The sequence below is a fragment of the Prosopis cineraria genome, unplaced genomic scaffold (genome assembly GCF_029017545.1).
Source record: "Prosopis cineraria cultivar Desert tree isolate PC_DT_omini unplaced genomic scaffold, ASM2901754v1 PC12, whole genome shotgun sequence".
Lineage (NCBI taxonomy): Eukaryota > Viridiplantae > Streptophyta > Magnoliopsida > Fabales > Fabaceae > Prosopis > Prosopis cineraria.
The window spans coordinates 7,289,423-7,310,573 of record NW_026555343.1 but is presented as its reverse complement, the minus strand read 5'-3'; the positions used below and the strand labels follow the sequence as shown (position 1 = coordinate 7,310,573).

Genomic DNA, 21,151 nt, shown 5'->3' with positions numbered 1-21,151 from the left:
GCTGAATTGACATGAAATTCAATTTTGAAACTTAGATATTTACTATTCCTTTTTTTTTTAAATTTGATCTAGATTGAGAAATTATTTTTGAATTGAATGTTGGTCTAATGATAGAATGTTGCTTAGACTGTATATTTTTTAGGAAGTTTTGATCAATATTTTGGCATGCTTGATTTGTAGTGTTAAGGCTTGTTTTCTAGCAATTTGTGAAATCTTTTTTTGTACTTTTGCATCAGACAATGATTTGAGTGCCTCTGTTAGGGAATTTTGTGGTAAATTGATGTACATTTTCTTTCTCAATTGAGAAACTTTAAAACCTATTTTGAAATCTCTTGAAGCATTTTAATTACTTCACATGATGTTGAAAAATGATTTGGGCATTCTTTTAAATGCGTTTGAGCCTTTTAATCCTACCTATCGCATTATTCCCACTTGAATCCCTTTTGAGCCTTGAATTGAAAACCATGTAAATTTTCTTTTTGAAACCCACATTAGACCTTAACCTCTACCACTTAAAAAAAATTATGAACTACCTTACTCTTGAGATAAGTGATAAATTATTGTTAGTTGTGAAGATTGGTTTAGTTGTTAAGAGGTGTTGTTAATATAAATTTGGGTGAGGAATAGAAATGAAGTGTAGGATTCCACTAATTGTGCTCCTAAAAAAAGTATAAAAAATAGAAATATACATGAAAAGAAAAAAAAATGCAATAAAAAAAAAAGTTTCAATATCAATAAATTTGGAGAATAAGAAATGATTTTTGAGATAAGTTTAGGGGAAGGTATTTGGCTAGTAAAGATGGAATGGTTTGTTTTTCATTATCATTTATCTCAAGCTCTTTGAATTCCATTTATCCTTTTCTTTCTATTAGCTCAAAACCTTTAACCACGCTACAAGCTTACAAAGTCTCATTGATTTTGGATTATGTGAAGTGATCTTTTAGTGAAAAAAGAGGAAGAGTTTAGGCATATGAAGTCTTGATATTGAGCTTGTTTTATGCATATTGAGTTATTACATCTTAACTTGATAGTTGCAAGAGAATCATTTTCTGGTCTCACACACACACATTCTATATTGTTAACAAGCAAGTTCTTAACTTGTGAATCAGGCATTCCTTTATATTTCACTGCTATCCTCTTTGATATAGATTTGGAGCAACTAGTGAGGAAATTTTCATGCATGCTTAGTAGATGGATAATTGATCAATCTAGTTGTTTTATTGGTTATTTTACTCGAGGACGAGTAAAAATGTAAGCTTGGGGGTATGTTAATCTCTAGAATTTCGTATTATTTCATCACATTTTCCTTAGATTCTAATCAATTTTGGCTCAATTGTATATGTTTTTACTGTCCAAATTAGGAAAATATACATTTTGTTTTGGGTTTATATTCTTAGCTTTAATTTGATATTTTTTAGCCTAATTTTGTGTTAATTTGGTTGAAGACTTGATTAGAAGTATTTTTGGAGTTTTGTAAATGTTTTTGGAAGGAGTTTGGATGAAGAAATCAAGCATAAATTGAATAATTTTCGTTAGCTATAAAAACTGAGTAAAACTGTCAAAGTCGTAACTTTCGTTCTCGACTTTCGCTATTGTCAGAAAACGCTGTGTTTTATTAAGTCTAAAATTGGTTGGGTAGGACACATCTATTCAGAGAGCTCAACCTAAAAGTCATTCTACACACTTGAAGACACTTTAGGAGCTTTGTTGCACTAGGGTTTGAGCTTTGAATGAATTGGGTCCAAGAGTTGAAGCTTTGAAGAGATTTGAAGCTCTATTTCTTTAGTTCCTTTGATTCTTCTCCATTTCTCTTCTTCTAATCTTGTAATGGTTATGAATATCTTATGTATTTGTAGCTTTTTGATGTTTATAAGTAGCTAAACTTTTTGCTCAAAATTATTTTGAACACTTGTATGGATTAACATTATGTTCCTCCTCTCTTTTTGTGATTAATGATATATATGTTTATTTTACTCTTTCCTTTATGCTTTTAAGTGATTGGCCACCATTTAGATGTTGGGTTCACTTAATTGATACTTGAGAGGGTTAGGTTGAGTGTAGAACTTGGGTAAAATTATGCAAGAACTTGATATTTGCATGTTGAATGGATGGTTTTGCTAGTAAGATAGAGATATACTTGCTAGTCTTGCATAACCACATTAGGGTTGGTGTTCAAAATTCAGTTTTATTAATTGTAATAAGAGATTTGGGCAATTAATTTTACTAAACACTTGTTCATGACTTGAGAGAGCTTGTCCAAGTATTTTTAGAACCCTAGGTTTAACACTTATTTTCAAAAGTATTTATGAGAGGAAGTAATTTCAATGTTATAAAATGCAAGTGAGATAAATAATCCTAAGTCCTAATTTATGTTGTGTGAATCAATTACTTTTCTTTATTTACTAGTGTTAATTTAGTTTACAAGATCAAACTTTTCCTAATTGTATTTAGCTCAACTTGATCGAATTTGTTTAATTTTTTTGCTTGATCATTGTTTTTAAACAAATCCTCGAAGAAACGATACTTTACTCATCTTATATTGCTACGATCTGTGCACTTGCAGTAAGCAATAACACCAGCTACCCTTCTTGTCATATTTATCACAAGAATTAATATAATTACTATTAAAATACATTATTACATGATAAATTTTTACTTAAAATTTATTATTGTTGTTGTTGTTATTTTGGGTTATTACAAATAAGTACAGGAAAACAAAGAGAAGAAGGAGAAGAAATGCTTAATTGGATCAATCTTCAGCCAAACCCTTAATTTTCTGCTAACTCAAATTTCTCCAACCCTCCTTTGGCTCTTTCCCTTTTCCTGAACATTCTATAGTTGCTAAAAGTGAGGAATGGTAAAAAATAAGGTCCCAACATCCTAAAAATTCGTTAAAGATGAAAACTATGTTGTCACGCCCTAAAAATAGAAAGTGACAGGCATAAAAATATGAATCATATCACACATCCCTTAAGCCTTAAATTGATAGCAATCTTTTTATTTTAATACATAATTGAATTTATACTGAAAATTATGACAAACTTTATAATAAAAGCTCTAGTATTTTTTGTAGAAATTTCGGTAGAACCTCTCTATTAAATAAGATCTCTTGAAAATTCTACAACACAATAATTTTTCACAATTATAGTACCAATTAGGAGTTTAACTCCTTTCAGTTAGCAAACAATATATATCAAAATAAAACCCTAACTTTAACTTATGTGGAGCAACTAATTTTACTTCTAAATTATGATACACAAGTCTTAAACATTTACATCAAAATGTTACAATACCAAACAAAATTAGTACCCAGTAATGTTGTATTCCCCTTCAGAGGTCAGCGGCAGGATCAATGCCAGCTAATAAATCTGAGACCAAAATAAATTTTTAATGAATAATATCCCAACAATAAATAATTAAATATGTATAAAATAAAAATTAAAAATAATTATGTGTGCAAGAGATGACAATTTTTGCAATAAATATTTAATAAAATTCAACATAAAAAGACTCTATGTAACTTTAAATAAAATCATAATTCATTAAATATTATATCAAGTGTCATTATCATTTAATTTCAATAAAGCAAATAACTACATTAAATAATTATAAATATGTCACTAATCAAAACCAATGAAAAATATATCCATAAAAAAAATAAAAACTCATAATTATAAAGACTTATCAAAACAAATTACAAACGTAGACATACAGTTCATGAGAAAAATAACCAAACACGACTCATGCTATGAAAACAAACGTAGACACACAGTCCATGAGAGTAATGCTAACCAAATGTGGCTCGAAGCCATAAAATCAAACACGGGTATTAGACCCACGAACAATAAACAAAAGAATGAGGCTCACGAAATTCAAACTAACTAATTATTTACCAAGGCGCCAAGGCTAATGGAACTGCCGCTAACAATTATTGTTCTGTATAAAATCCCTTTCAAAACCAATTTCAAACATGTAAGAAAATAATCACTATTAAATAAAATTTATATTTTTAATGTTGAACTCGCATGAATCGTTTTCTGTATCAATCCAATATTTTCTAAATGAAATCTCACAATTGAAGTCGAATCTTGCATTTACTGGTTAATTAAAATCATAGAATCTGATCAAGAGAGTTTCACAAAATAAAGTAAATTAAAAATCAAATAGCCAATAAATTCATTGTTACTATTAATGATTTATATGAAAATATAATATTTTAGTCAAGATAATTTTTGTTTAAAAAATAAGTTGGAACGCTATCCACTTACTTGAAATTTCTAAAATTTAAGAATTCACCTTTCAATGTCAATTAAATTTCTCTTCCTCCAAATCCCCTATAAATTAATTTAAGATTTTTAAACAAACTTTCAATAAGTCCAATAATTTTCTCACAACATTTCCACCATCAAAATTTAGCTATAATCAATTTAAAATTTTAAAATCAAGACTTTACATATAAAAATCCCTTAAAATCATAGCTCAATAGTCTATTAAAATACAATCTCCCATCAACAACCCATTCATTTCCATAATTCAAATAATCATATATTATTAATTTCATAGTCAAATCATCTTTGTAACTCCCAACTTTAATTCATGGATCAATACCAACACCTATACTAATTATACTTCTTACAATAACCAATAAAATTTTAAAAAAATATCAAAATTAAACAAAACTCTTCTAAGGGTAACACCTCACATGCATATTTTCAAGTTTTAATGTTAAGCTCTTCTCTTCATATCTCATCCCACAATTTTTCCAACAACTCTTTAATGCCAATACTTAAATTAATTCGGCTTTCCAATTTCATTCCTTCAATGAAAATCAAAATACGTTCAAATAAAATTAAATCTAATCTTTCCCTTTGCAATAATCCCACTGTCGGAGGAATAAACTACCAAAATATGTCCTTAGCTTAAATTTTCAGCTTGATTAAACCCCTATCTACTCCACCATTCACGTATCTACTGGAGCTAAGAGGAAGCATCACAACTTGAACACTCTTTTCAACACAAACACACACTGCAGAACCGAAAAGAGAGGAAGGATTTGGAAATCCTTACCTCTAATCAACAATGATGGAAGCTAAGAGAATAAGATGTTGCTCGAACAAGGAAGAAGGAGGTTGGCCGGCGACGCATAACAGGGAAGATGGAGGAGAGAGAGAGAGAGCTGACGGAGTGCACAAACCAAAGGGAAATAGAAAAGAAGCTGCCAACAGAGAAAATTTCAGTCATCACAGTCTCTGATGACATCAGCCAGAAGCAAAGATCAATAGAACCCCCCTCAGCAGTGATCGACGGTGTCACAGACCAGAGAAAACAGAACAAAAATGAAAAAAAAATAAAGTTAGTAGACCTGGATGTTTTCTGCGAGGTGACGACGAGCCTACAACCACCGACAACAATGATGGAACGGCGGAGAAGGCAAGATCGAAGGCCACAAAATGAAGATCCAGAAATTTCTTTAGCTCTGGTGACTCACGACTGAACAGGGAAAAAGAAGAGAAGGAGAAAATAAAAGCTGATGAAATGAGGGTACTTTTGTCATTTTGGAAGCTGAAATAGGCAAAATAAAATGAAATTAAAAACCCTCTTTTGAGGGGTCTGGAATTCGAAGCCGAGACTTGGTGCCAAGTATTTGCTGGGACTCGGTGCATAACATGCGCACCATCTTCCACTGCGCTAACATCCATTCTCGACATAATCATTCTCAAGATTAATATAATTATTATCAAAACATAAATTTATATATATATATATATATATTTAACTTTGCTCAAATTTTTAGGTTGTTATATGTGTGTTTTATTAAAATTTGAGTTTTGCTATAGTAAACATGACTTATACAGAATTTCTTTTTAGATTTATTTTCTTATACTTAGGTTTCAAAATTTTTACCTTTGGATCCATAAATTGGGTCTTCTTACATGTATAAAATTTAAAATTTAAAATTATCGCTAAAATTAGTCCACTAACTTTCAATTACATTTTCATATCCATTCTCACACATAATCATCCACTTAATCATATTTTGATAATAAATTTAAATAAATGACTTTCATTTGCATTAAAGACACCAATAAATTCAAAAAAAAAAAATATTGGAAGTCATCAATTACATAGAAACAAACATTGATCAATATATATTAAGAATAAACACAATGCAAATCTTGTACAACAACCCCAATTGACAAAAAAATTACAAACCTATTATCAATATTTAACACCATCAAGTGATGTTGAGCCTTTTAATTTCTTCACTATATACTAGGTAGATTAATGTCTTCTTCACAATATGTTTTTGAGCAAAATTGACCATAATTTCCACCTCATTTTCAGGTTCCAGATGAGGTATTATTTTCTGCCATTCTTCATCAGCAGAAGTCGTTGCCATCATCTCTTCTGTAAAACTCCATAGTACCCTTTGTGAAATTCTTTATCATGATGCCAACAGGATATACAGATGCCATGCTATCTTGAGAAGATGAAAAGATGATGTAGACGATCATTCCTATTAAACAACGACCAAAAACTTGAGGCATTTTAAATGATATAGAAGATCCTTCATTCTCAAAATACAGCCAATCAGGATAATTATCTTTAGGATGAGAATAGTCAACCCCTCCATCACTCGATCCCTATTCCATGAACACAAGAAAAAAATGCCCCAATTAATTGATAACAGAGGAAATATAATAGTATAATAAACTATAATGACCATTTAACATTTAACACACATATTTGATACTTTCTAATTACTCTTTCACTGAACATTGTATAGGTGTACTTAATCAAAGACCACCAGGAGTATTAAGCCCCTGGTTTTAATTGAAAAATACATTCGTGGTGGTTTCTCTGAGGATTGTTAATACAAAATCATCTAAAATTACTAGGAATCTAGATAATTTATTTAACTATTTAATCTCATGATGATCTCCAATTATTACCTCTTCCAAAATGATTGGTCTATTAAATTTAAAATTTGTATAACTGCCTTGAATGGTTAACAACTTAGCATAAAGTACATTATTACACACTTGAGCGCACATAATATTTGTGTTAACAGTATAATATACATTATTACACCTAGATGAAATTTATTAAAGTTTAACCTACATTTGATATGCATAGGTTTCAGAAGAGAGAGAAAGATATTAAATAACCTGTGAAATGCTCTTTAAAAGTGCATCCATTACTTTGTTGATCCCGCCCATGTGAATAGTTAATGAACTCATGCATGTCTCTAACCTTTCCATGTGAGCTTGCTCATGAAAACCAATAAACACTTGAGTTTTTCCACATGAATCTTGAGATGTGCTTGGTCTTGCTTCTAGTGCTTCACGGATAGCAAATAAAGGATGTCATAGGCCCTTTATTAAAGATGGCATGATTCTACATGCTCGTAACAAGGACTTTGAATGAATTGTTGGTGACATCCAAGACAAAACAATGGATGGAAATACATCACGTGACAATCCTTCATAGCCACATAAAGTCACATATTTAATGCTTTTCAATCTCACTAATGAGAAGGGAACTTGTGCTATAGAAGTTTGGTTTGCCACCAGTGTTGTCAAGGATTCCATTTGGCCAATGTCCTCTTTCAACTTGTCAATCATCGAACAACCAGAAAAATTGAGAGTTTTCAAAGATTTCAAGTTATATATGCCTTTCGGGAGATGATTGAGGCCTTTGCAATCCTTTAACTTTAACAAAATAATATATTTAAGATCTCCAATGGAGGGGTGAATTGAAGACAAAAGTGGACAATCTTTGAGTATTAACTTTTCAAGATATGGTAACTTTGAAAAGTCAGGTGTTTTTGTCAAATGATGACAATGGCTTAGATTGAGAATTTTCAAGCAATGTAGCATCTGCATGTACTAATAGAACATTTGAAAATAAATCACACAATAAATGGAAAAAAATAAAAATGTATATGGAAACAAATTGATACAACTATTGCTACTCATGTTTAATTTAAAATTTTCATTGTGATCAATACCTGGCTTTTCTTCCATACTTGTGTGAGATCACTCCACTTTAAGTCTATGGCAACCATATTTCTAGACACAAATTAGTTGGCAAGTTTTCTAAGGAAAATCCATGCCAACAAAGCCATCTTAACTCCTTTGATAGATAGCCAAAGTCTCCAGCAAGTTGTACATGATCAAGTTGGAGCAAACGAAGCTTCTTCATGTTTTCAAATGCTTTGGTACTGAAGGATATTGAATTGTTCGTTGACATGTTTAAAGCCAAACCCTTAATTGCTTTTGTTCCCTATTAAATAGAAGTAAAAGAAAATTAAAAAAATGATATTTCACTTATTGAAATATAATATAATGCAAAACAAGCAACATAAGAGATAAAAATGTTTGAACCCACAACAGTCAACTTAAAAATTGGGAGTGCAGAATGACTAATAAAGAAACAGCTTAAACAATATGATAGTAAGTCATGAGGGACATTCTTACAGTGCAATTTCTCAAAACATCTAGGACGTCATCATGAAACCATAATCTACTTCTCTTCTCAGGCTCCTCTTGTGATTGCTCATGAATGATGTGTCTTCTCATATCACGTAGTAAGTCATGCATATCGAGTTTATTTTTCTTGCCAACTTTTACAAGGCTAGTCTCTATCAAACGAATAATTCCAATATCTGCATGAAGTCTACAACCATTTAATATTTGTATAGCATAACTTCTATCCTTTCCAATAAAAAAACAACATATATCAAGAAATATATCTTTCTCTGTTTGATCACTCAAACCATCATAATTTATTTTTAGCTTTTCGTGTATTTGATCATTTGGAATTTGCTGCAGTTTCTCTAAAACACTCTTCCATATCATTGCCTCCCTATCAGACAAATAGGATCCAAGAACTTCAAGAGCCAGCGGTAAACCTCCTGAATAAGAAGCTATACTTCTTGAAAGATCAACAAAATCTTCTTCTGGGACTGGTTGCTTGAATGCATGCCAGCTAAAAAGCTCAAGAGATTCATTGTCATTCATTTCTTTCATATTGTATATGCTATGATCATCCAATCCAAGGATCCTGAGTAGCCGTTCATCTCTAGTAGTGATGATGATTCTACTACCTTGACCAAACCATTCATGACTTCCACATAAAGCTTTCAACTGATCTTCAGTATCCACATCATCAAGAACAACAAGGGCTCTTTTCTTACAAAGCATTTTCTTGATTAGAGTTGTCCCCATTTCTACACTTGTTAGCTTCACTCTTCTCGTATTAAAGATGCTTGAAAGAATTTGTTTTTGTAGATAAACTTGACCATTATCTTGCTTCCACACTTCCCTCACATTTGAGAGGAAACTCTTTCCTTCAAAAGTGTGACCAATTTCATTGAAGATGGCTTTAGCAATAGTAGTCTTACCAATCCCCCCCATCCCCCATATCCCAACTATGATAACCTCATTTGATTTATTAGTCAGCAACTTGATGATATGTTGCACGCGAGGCTCCACTCCGACTGGGTGGTGAGCAACAAATAAATCTTTGCTGTCTAGCTTCATTGTAATAGTTTCAACAATATCGTCAATCATCTCTGTTTCAGTTCTGGTAAAAACAAGTTATATAAATCAATATCACTTTTGGCATTCAATTATTGATTTTGGAGACTAAAAATTCTTTTCTAAGTGCTTGGATATATTTCTTGATCTTAACATCAGTGCTAACTAAACTTGTTTAAGGGTGCTTCTAGATTAATAGGGATTTCAATTTGGATTTGGATTTGGATCAAATCTTTCATTTAGATACACAAATATTCTTGAATTTGGATTTGTTCCAAATCCAAATCCATTTTTAATTTTAATTTCTTTATAATTTTAAATTCTCTCTGTTTTATTTTTGGCAAAAATGAGTTGCATAAGTCAAGATCACTTTTGGCATTCAATTGATCTTGGAACCAGCAATTCTTTTCTAAGTGCTTGGATCTATTTCCTGATCTTAAAATCAGTGTTAGCTAAAATCTATTTTTAGGTGTTTGTTATGTGTGAAACTAAATTTAACCACCTCTTCTGTCGCATTTTTTTCAAAGAAAATCACAAAAACCTTTTTTAGTTGTCCTGGCTACCTTATTTTTAAGATTTATTTAGTGCTCATTGCGTGATTTTCAGGACTAAGCTTGGTCATTTACATCCTAATTACAACCAAATATTTTCTTTTCTTAATATGATTGTTTTCATTTGGAGATTTCATACAGTAACAGGTAAAATATAATCAAACTTGTTCACTTGTTCGCAAAAAAAAAAAAATGACAATCAAAATTACCTCTATTCATTCAAGTCCCACCCGGATATATTCGCAGCTTCAATGAGTGCTCTCTTCCAATTGATCATCTTCTTCAATTTACTTGTTGAGTTTCTTAGTGTCAGTCTTGCCCATGCTTCTCCAAAAGTATTTTGTTGTTTACGAACATGGTTGCACATTGTAAAATATTGGTAAAACCTGTTGATGAGTTGTTTTGTGACACTCCATGATTTTCTCTAATTCTTGCAAGCACCAACTAGATCCACCATAATTTTTTGAGAATATAATTATTGACATTCTAGAACTTTCAATTGCTTGCAATAAAGAGGAAGAAATGGCTTCACCCCTTTGAATCCCCTCTTCATCCATGAAGACCTCAATACCTGCGTTCTTGAAAGCAGTGCAAAGATGACTAGTAAAAGATTTACGTGTATCTTCTCCTCTAAAACTCAAGAATGCATCATAGAGATATTCATGTTTTATCTTGTTAGGACTTATTTGCCTTCCTATATCGTAGTAAATCATGAACGTTAAGCTTGCCATTCATATCAACTTTTACAAGGCCCCGCTCTATAATTTCATGCATTGCCTTTTCTACAGGAAATCCTGAACCCTTTAACATTTGTATAAAATCGTGCACATTCTGACCCATATAGAACGAAGTTATATTGAAGAATAAATCTTTCTCTGAATCATTTAAAAGTCAAAGCATATCTTGAGTTTCTCTTGGATTTGACCATGTGGAATACCTCTCAATTTCTTCAACACATTATTCCACTTCGGCTTCACTGTCTTGTGCAAAAGAGAGCCAATAACTTCAAGAGCCAATGGCAGTCCTTCACAAAAAGGTATTGCTTTCCGTGAAAGATTCATGAAATCATTTATTGGATGAAATTTCTCGAACGCATGCCAACTAAAAAGCTCAAGAGACTCACTTTCGTCCAACGTCTTCATTTCATACAATTAGAATCCAAGATCAAGAAGTAGATCCTTATTTATGGATGTAACAAATACCAAACTCCGTTTGCCAAAGCTCATATCACTACTTGAACATAACGCTATGAGTTGGTCTATTTGATTCAAATCATCAAATACCACAAGTACACTTTTATTGGAGAGTACCTCCTTCATTGGACTAGTTACCATCTTAACATCATGAATCAAGTCACTTTCTGTTTCGAGAACATCTGAAATAAGTTGCTGTCGTAGGTGAAGTAGACCATTATCTTTCTTCCACTCATAATTGATATTTGCAAGGAAACTTTTGCTCTCAAACTTGCCACCGATTCTGTCATAGATAGCTCTAGCAAAAGTAGTTTTGCCAATACCTGCAACCCCCCATATTCCGATCATGGAATAAGTCTCACCTTTCAACAGGTCAAGTACATCTTTCACCTGACGGTGCAACCCCACTGGATGTGGCGGGAGATCATGAAACAAGTATTCATCTAGTTTCTCCAAAAGCATGTTCATAATCTCACTATCATTTCTGGACAAAAAGATTTTAGAAACAATAAAAAACAAAAGTACATGTTAAGTGCTACAAAACAGGATATGTCTGCGTGTGTAAATATTAAATTTTAAATAACTTCTATATAATTCAATTGAACAACGAAGTTCACTCTTTCACTTATCAAATTATTTTGGAGTGAATAGTTGATCTAAAGAGTAGAAGAAGAATAGATGAAGAAGGAAGTTGTATATGGTGTTTTCAAGGCATGAACAACACTTTTTTTTTAGGTTTAATTCACCCCTACCTATTCCAATTTTCGGGTGTAAATTGAGTTGATGGCAAATTATATTTCCTTTAGGATACAGTGAAGACTCTTAAGGATGGTTTGCACTCCTAATATTCAAACCATAGGTTTTTGCCTTCCTAGCCTTTTTTACTTTTAATTTCCATTTCTTCTAAGGTATTATTATTGGAAATATTATTCTCTGGATTTGACTTCCTATTAGAATGAGAAATATCATCGAGCTTTGGGATTGAGTTAAACCTATCTTCTTGAAAAATTGCATCGTCTGATTTAATGACTGTATTGACAGGATGTGGATTACTTTTTTTTTTTTTTCAATTACCAAAAAACCAATATGCCTTACTATTTTCAGCATATATATCTCAAGAAGATACATTCAACTCTTCTTTAATCCAATTTCTTCGTTTTAGGTTTTGGAACTTTAACTATTGCCTTGCATCCTCAAACTCTAAAATAGTTTATCGGGTTTTCTTTTCTTCTGTAGTTTATATTATCTTTTTCTTTTATTATAGGAACCCTATGATCAATATATGATATGCAGCTTAGCAATATGCTACAATAAATTTAGGCTTATTTGACAATTATTTTCTCATATATTTAACAGTTATTGCATTAACACATATTTGATAGTTATTTAACCATCAAATATGTAGCCTTATACTTGATGGTTATTGATAACCGTCAGCTATAATTTACTAGAAATTCTTTTGGTCAAATTTGAAAGGGCATATTTGATGATTATTTCAAATAATAGTCAAATGTGTAAGTCTATATCAAATATGAGTTGGCAATTTTTTTTTAAATGTAGAAGCTACGTTTTAAGCAACCTCCTACAAGCAAAAATGACAATTTACATTTAGAACAGTCTCAACACATAATCCAGCCAGAATTGATATCAACATTATTTCAAATTAAAACAACATATATACATTGCAACAAAACTAACTTCATCACAAATCTTATCTGTTTTGCTAAAAAAGCCACAAATCTTATTCCTAAATCTCACAATCCTGTATTCTATAAAACGAAATAATAATCTAAATTTCTAGCCCCTAGACCAAGTGCCACTCACTGAAGATTGCATGTATATTGTTCTAGAACTAGAATAAAATAGTATAGCATTTGCCATTTATTCTAGAACTCTATTTTTTTTTCAACTATATCATTTTGTTGTGGGGAATAATAAGGGTTCGTTACTTGATATATTATACCAACAGATTAAAATATTTTGGACCATAGCATTCTCCTCTTATGTCTATCCTAAGACATTATTGATAAAAGTTTCTCATTGAGATTCTACTTTAGTTTTAAAAATCTTAAATTTTTTAAGATTTCATCCTTTGCATGAATTAAATAGACATATCAATATCTAATGTAGTCATCATCAATGAAAGTCATAAAATTTTTTTTGTCAACCATAGCAGGCCAACCATGCAAATCACAAATATAAGAGTCAGGGGCAGACCTACTTATATTGTGCTATTGTGAGTGCCTGTGCATGAGGGTGTACTGCTATTGTGTGTGCCTGTGCATATGAAGTCCCACCCCTTCTGTAATAAAAAGATTACTCCCCCCCTACACACATATATAATTTCTTATGCTGTATGCATATTAAACAAAAATATATTTTTTTCGTTTAAAAATATAAGATAATTTTCAGGAAATAAGATAATAGAAAATATAGGATGCTTTGGATTTTTCAATATGCAATTAATAATTTTTTTCAAATATACTCTTAATTAGGGAGTGTAATTAATAAAATTTTTTAATTAAGACACTCTATTAAATAAGAGCAAACATAAAATATTAGTTTTTTTCCAGGTTAATATTATTTTTTTTGCCAGGTTAATATTAGTTTAAGTTCATGGAGCATCCAAGCATGTAATTTTTTTAAGTTTCTATTATGTGTATAAAAAATATACTAGGACTTAAATTTATTTTTTTATATTTTAAAAAAATTATATAATTCTAAATTATTCTTATCTTATGACTTTTTTCATATTGTAAAAGTATTTTAATATAATTTTTATTCTAAATATAATTTTTTTTAAAAAAATATCAGTATAAATATAACTTTTTTTAAATTCTCTCCCCCACAAGTCCTCTTGTTCTGGTTCCACCCCTGATCAGAGTGAACCGAAACAAATAATTTTGACCTTCTTTCTACCATAGGGGAAAATGTTGGCTTTTTTTATTTTAGCCGACATGCATGCAACTGGTACAAGACTTGTTTAATTCCTAATTGTCTGTGGAATTAAATCAAGATTCATCATATTAATTTACCAGAATTAACATGACCAAGAAATGATAATACCACAAATCGTAAGAGTCAACAATATAAACAGAACTGTAAACATTTACTAACTTTATTAACATTATACTTGAACATGTTCTCACAGAAATAATCTTGGCCTACAAATATTTCTTTTTTTTTTTTGGTCATGCAGCCTACAAATATTCTATCCTGAGTAAAAATATACTTATCCCCTTAAATAAAACTTAAACTTATTAAGTAAGGGTATGTATAAATTTAATTTTTCCTAACTTCTAATGATACACATCTATTAAAATAAGAGCACTTATCACTTATGTGAGAAGCACGCAGACTCAGTCCATTAAGGAAAGTAACTTATCATCTCACTTCCCTCAAACAAAATAATAAACATAGAATTTTCTCTTAATTCATTTAAACTCAAATCAAACATTGACTTGCCCAATTCAAGAAAAGGAAGATAAATCCAGTATTTTGTGTTTAACTTTTCATCCCTATTTTTAAAAAAGAGGAAGTATAATTCATTTTTAAAAAAATGTAAAAGATTATATAATGAATCTGGATCGTTCATATTTGGACGGTCCAGGTTGCTCTGCAACAACAACAGATGCTGACTTACCAAAACCCAAATGAAGTAAATCAAAAATTCAAAGTGAATACCAACATATCCAATTATTGGCCACAGGAATTGAAAGACTCAAACGACCCATTTGCTTGCCGGAAGGGAACGGATTCAAAAAATAAGAATAAAAATGAATTAAATTATCTAATATCTCATGGTAAACATAACAAACTCAATACTATATATTCCAAATATGAGAATTACACACCTGTCACAAACCTCAAGAATCATGAATCAAAACCTTGTGAACTAAATTGCCCACCCCTCATGAACATGTGGACTTATCTCTTTTCCACATCTTGATCATTGTATTTTTTTTATTTTTTAATCCATTTCATTATAGCACGCAAACTAGCCTAAATATTTGGATATAAGTCCCAAATGTCAAATAAAACTTGCATTGTAGTTAGTTTCTCATAACATGCCAAACCAATATTCGAATTTTCGTTGGAAGAGGTGCTAATATTTAGTGCTGACAATAGTGTCTTAAATAAGATTGTTCCATGGGAGGATACCTATAGATAACCCCCCCCAAAAAAAAAAAAAAAAAAAACCTGCGTGAAGGCACAGCAGCGAAAATACCAAAATACCAGAAATCCACGAATATCAGTAATATAAAGATTGATACCAGAAAGAGGGAGAGAGAGTGAAGAAGAAGAAGAATTAGTTGTGACCTGGAATCAGTGGGCAGATTGAAGCCGGATTGCGATGTAGCATCAACGGCGGCTCCTATCCAATCCAAAACCTTGTATCGTGTCGCCAAATGATTAACCACCTGCTTCTGTTTCACTCCCCAGAATACAGGAACCACCGGTTTATTCATCGTTTTGTGACACTCCGTCACTTTCTGGGGTCTCTCAATAAATAATTTGTTGGAGTAGGCAACAAGGAATTTCGGTGTGAAAATAACCATAAGAATTCTTGACCTTTCCATGGCCTTCTGTGCGGGAGACAGAGACATGCTCATCATCGCTGAAGGATATATGCAGTCCACGAAAACTGTGATAGCTTCGTTTCTTAGAGATCTAACCAGAAAGTCTTCATTGAAATTTGTGGTCTCTATGAATGTTAAGTAGACGTCGTAGTAGGAAGCGAATTTAGGTTTGGCCGACGAAGAAGCCAAGGAAGACATAGTTGCTGATGGAGATAAGTTATGAACTAAGATCCGTCTCTACTGGTAGTTGGTACACAAATAATAGATCCCTCCATAAACACAGAAGAACACGAATCAAAGTCAACTTTTTGCTTTTAAATTTTAGAGTTGGGAAATGACATGGAAGGACCATGGAAACAAATTAATAATTGGGACCACAAAATTACAAAGTTATGGCCAAGAATCCATTTTTCTTAAAAAAATAATAATGAATGGATAAAAATTTCCTACGAAGTCAACAAATAGCTCAGCTGCGTAAATTGAAAAAGCTTAGTCGCAGACCGTGAGAGCTCAATTTAAATCTTCAAATATCAGCTGCAAATCAATGGTGAATTATGGATTAAAATACCAAGCAATAATTAAAAAGTTTTATCAATTAATCTTCTAAGCATTTCGAATTTTATAATTAAACTTTTTATATTAGTTTACAAAACTTTACCAATTTACAATTAATATATATGCAACTAAATTTTCGTTCTTTACAACTAAACCTTTAGAATTTATAACTGAGCTTATAAAATTTCCCCCAAGTTAAGGATTATCAAAAGCTAGAAACCAAAGGTTGGATTTTACAAAATGAAAATTTCCCTCATGTTACTGTTATTGATGGTAAGAGGAAATCGCAGCACCATGTATAATACAATTAATTAATATTAGAGATTTATTTGTATTAATTGTTTGAAAGAAATTTACAATTAAACTTGGGTTTGATTGCGCCCTTAAGAATTTCACTTTTGCATTCATGTATAACTTTGAGTCCGATTAAGAGAGGTGAAGGAAGGCCTAAGAGAACACTTTTGGAAGTTGTTGAACGCGATCTCTTAATTAATAATATTCTTAAAAGCTTGATAAATGATAGAGCATAATAGCGTCTTGCAATCCATATAGTCGACCCCACCTAGTGGGATAAAGGCTTGTTGTTGTTGTTGTTGTTAGTTGTTCTCTGATAATTGATGGATTCACAATATTGTTAACTATATTGCCAAGGCTATGAAGAAAGGTTACAAGCATGTTCATTAGTTATTTCTCGTTTACTTGATAATTGAAGCTGTGTTTTTGTTACTATACTTAGTGGTACAGAGGCAACCGATCGAGTGCACCCAACCCAATCAAAGCCCATGCCTTCTCGCCGCCGACTGCTGTCCTTTCCATAAATTCAATTCAAATTTTACCAAAAACAAAATGTTGAATTCAACTTGCTTCATAAATTACTTTTCTTTTCCTTATAGCCAAAAAAAAAATTAAATTGATGCATATTTTTAGTTTTCTAATTTTATATAAATTTTAATTTGATTGTTGAATTTTATAAAGTACCTTTTCAGTTCCTTACTTTTAGTTAGTTTTAAATAATTATTTTTTATATCAATCATTATTATTTAAAAAATTAAACTTTATAGGTTAACCATTCAATTCTTATCAATTAAATTAAATGAAAAAAAAGAGGAAATATATGAAAGTTTTGCTTATATATAAAAATGAAGAGAGCATGTATTAATGAGAAAAAGTTAAATAATAGTTAAATGTCCCTCCATCTTAAAAGTCCATTGAAGATGATAGTTTGTATGTTTTTTTCCTTTGTTAAGGTGCATTTTTGCCCTTAAAGTATTTTTCGAAGAGCACCCAGTATTTTAATATTTTTGTTGCAGCAATTTTGCCTTTAAAATTATCAAAACGGAGCATTTTTATCATTTTTGTCAAAATTTTAATGTTAACCTCAAACGTTAATTGTTAAAAAATTTGATAGATAAGGTAAAAATGTTCCATTTAATAATTTTAAGAGCAAAATTGTACTAATAAAAATGATAGAATGTTGGGTGCTCTTCAAGAAATATTTTAGACGCAAAAATATACTTTTATTTTTTTTAATATGTTTGTTTTCAATTCTTAATTTATCGCTTAAGAATTGACAGAGTCAAGTCAATAATGTTAATTTTGACCAAATAAGTCAACAGTTATTAACTTGTGACAGTGAAGAGACGCTTCTTCCCATTGTATAATACAGACTCACTCTCTTTAATTTGCATGTGGTTTATTTAATTAAAGAAGCTTGTGGAGTTTTATGTCCTTGGTAATTCAACGGAGGGAAATATCATTTTCTTTTTTTCTTTTTTGATAAACAAGGACATGTCATTTTCTTTAATAATTGAAATAGAATGAAGCCCATAATGTCGATCAATGTCCTCTCCCACACAAAATGACAAAATCAGAACGGATCATAATGGATGAAAGGGATTGAAATTAATTATATAACAGAAGGAGGGGAAAAGAGATTACTTCTGTTAAAATAATTTATCTCTACTTTCTCGTGTTCCAAACTTCAAGACTTTTACGGTCCAAAAAAAAAAAAACTTCAAGAGTTTTAAAAACAAATGGCAATGCTTCATCAATTCGGAAAATTGTTAAAGTGACAGCGATACTCGCAATTTAAAGCAAAAGACGCATAATCGCACTTTCTGAATCATTTCCTACCGCCCATTAAAATTGAAAAGAACAAAAATATTACTTTTGTTTAAATATATAATTTATCTCCACTTTCTCGTGTTTCAAACATTAATTGAAGACTTCTAAGAACAAAATGCATCGTCACTTTGAAATTTGCAAAGTGATAGTGATACCAGCAATTTAAAGCGAAAGCCACAACACCTCACTTTAGGAATCATTTCCCACCCCCATGGCTAGGTTAGAGAGCTCCTGTATTAAAAAAAAAAATTAGTATACCGCACACTTATCTGATATTTACTCTTTTAATTTAATATTATATAAAGTAATTTTAATTGAATTACAATATCAATGAATTAATTAGATGTCTTTAAAAATACACAATGTTTCCATGTTTGCCTTTATAAAGTGTTTCAATTTTTTAATTTATTAATTACACTTTTAATTAAGAGTATTTTAAAAAAATCTTACTAATTTTACTTTAAAAGATTTAAAAGATTTTATCTTTTTTAATATGTTACTTTAAAAAAATCTTACAATAATAAATGGAGGGAATATTAAAGAAAAGGCTCTGTGAAAGAAATTGAAACATAAAAAGTCCTGTAAATTCACAAAAGTACTTTGAAGTCTCATCTCCTTCATTAAAGTTGTCATAAAGTTCAGTGATGGATTTAGGGGGGCGCTGGGAAGCAGGGGCGACTTGCCCCAATGTGACAAGATTTTTACATAATCTGATTTTCACTTGTAAAAAATATTAAAATTTATTTTTACCCCCATATTATATAATTTTACACTTTGGCCCCCACACTAGTGGTTCTAGATCCGTCCCTCATAAAGTTGTAAACTTGGTATATTAAAATGGCTAAAATATGTTATCAAAAGTTGATTTAGTTAGTAAAAATTTGACTCATAATTTATAAAATGACACAAAATCAAATCATGTTGGTAATACGAGAACTTTATTGATGAACAATTTATAAATTTTTCTATAATTTCTTTTTCAACTCAAAGACATGCTCTAATTTTAATGGTTCCAAAATCATACTTGTCTAAACTTTTAACTACATAAAATATTGGCTAAAATACATATAGCATTCCTAAATTTTAGGTTGACCGGATTTAAGTCCCCAAAGATTTAAAACATAACAATAAGGCCTCCTTCAACCTTTATATTTAATTAAAATAAAATATAGAACTTTCTTCTGTTGATAGATCTGTTAAATTATTGAAAGAATAACAGTTAAGGTTTAAAATATTAAATTAATATCAGTTGAGTTCTTGAATTTTTTTTAAATATAAGTTAAAAATTTTGAATAGAAATTATTATAAATTTAAAAGTTTTAATTATAAATAAGTATCTAAATATTAAATATAATTTTTAAATTATAATAAAAAATTTTATTTATAACTGTTTAAATTAATATTTATAATTTATTTTATAAATAATTTTATCTGATTTAATAATATTAATTCAATATTTTCAGATATAATTGTCAGTGTTCCGGAATTATTAACACAATGTGACGGACTAGATTTGACTTGAAATGTGACAGCGAATATGGCCTAAAGGGCTAACACGTCTTACAGTTAAAAGATGGTGAATAGCACTCATTCATAATTGCATGGGCGAACCGACGTATGGCCTAGAGGGGTCCCACTTGAGCACATATGGAATCGCATTCGATACTTGTTTTCCTGTGGGTAATCTTGGCCTTCAGATCTTTTCCGTTAATTGTAAATTGCTTTTAAATATTTTTATATTATATTTATCAAAATAAAAATATATAAAAATTATAAAATTTTTTATTATTAAATATGAACATTTAAAAGTGTATATATCTACTTGGTCAATTTATAAAATTTAAAAAAATAATATTAAATTAAATTTTGCAAATTATATGTGTATTGTCCAGAGTATATTTAGATAATCAATTTATAAAAATTATTAAAAAATTAATATTAAATTAGATTATCTAAATTAAATTATACTAATTAGATTGATGATAAAAAAATTTATTAAATATTTTTATATTTGTTACAATGTTTATTTTAATAAGAATAAAAATAAAATTTTAAATTTGAGTTGTCCAAATCTTATTCAGGATGACGATTGCTATAGTGTTCATCCTTTGATAAGCATGAAAAATAGTCCAAAATTATAATTTTTATAATATTTTTATTTTGATAAATGTAATATAAAAATATTTAAAAAATAATTTAAATTAATGACAAAGATCATTTAAAAAAAATGAAGGGCTAACATCACCCCATAGGGTGAATGCAGTTCCACACACATACACAAATGCATGTGAAACTAGTTTCAGTGCTCATCAATATAAAAATATATTTATATGATAGTGTTGAGAGCTTATTGCCTTTGGATTATTCAAATTTAATTTGAATAGTCCAAATTTACAGTGTTTTGCTTTATTTTCTTGAAAAATTATCTTAATAGATACATAATATAAAATAAAGATAAATTCTTAATTGTTAGTTTTTACAAAAAAATAATTTTTTATTTAAAAACACCTGTTAAAAATAGTAAATTTAGACAATGAAAATTAGATCCAACCATTCCAAAGGCAATGAGTTCTTAATGTCCATCTGTATGATGAGTACTGAAACTG

At 30.2% G+C, this 21,151-nt stretch overlaps 1 protein-coding gene, 1 long non-coding RNA gene and 1 pseudogene across 2 annotated transcripts; all 3 read right to left on the bottom strand.

Annotated features, from left to right (window-relative positions):
* Positions 1-3,117: 3,117 nt before the first annotated feature.
* Positions 3,118-5,484, bottom strand: LOC129288010 (uncharacterized). Its single transcript, XR_008587863.1, has 3 exons — positions 5,363-5,484; positions 5,068-5,215; positions 3,118-3,368 (listed from the first exon to the last, which is right to left on the bottom strand). It is a non-coding gene; the product is annotated as an uncharacterized LOC129288010 (long non-coding RNA).
* Positions 5,485-7,328: 1,844 nt separating this feature from the next.
* On the bottom strand, positions 7,329-10,841 carry LOC129288025 (disease resistance protein RPV1-like; annotated as a pseudogene).
* Positions 10,842-11,235: 394 nt separating this feature from the next.
* LOC129288026 (disease resistance protein Roq1-like) lies at positions 11,236-15,897 on the bottom strand. The gene is made up of 2 exons (XM_054924336.1): positions 15,607-15,897; positions 11,236-11,770 (listed from the first exon to the last, which is right to left on the bottom strand). The coding sequence occupies exons 1-2, from the start codon at positions 15,891-15,893 to the stop codon at positions 11,245-11,247; spliced, it is 813 nt and encodes a 270-aa protein (XP_054780311.1). The 5' UTR covers positions 15,894-15,897; the 3' UTR covers positions 11,236-11,244.
* Between the last annotated feature and the right edge of the window lie 5,254 nt (positions 15,898-21,151).

Excerpts from the sequence above, each read along its gene's own strand:
- LOC129288026 (XM_054924336.1), bottom strand. The coding sequence starts at position 15,893 with ATGTCTCTGTCTCCCGCACAGAAGGCCATGGAAAGGTCAAGAATTCTT. Across the intron at positions 11,771-15,606 it reads AATCTGCCCACTGATTCCAG|AAATGATAGTGAGATTATGA; the intron begins GTCACAACTAAT and ends CTTTTTGTCCAG.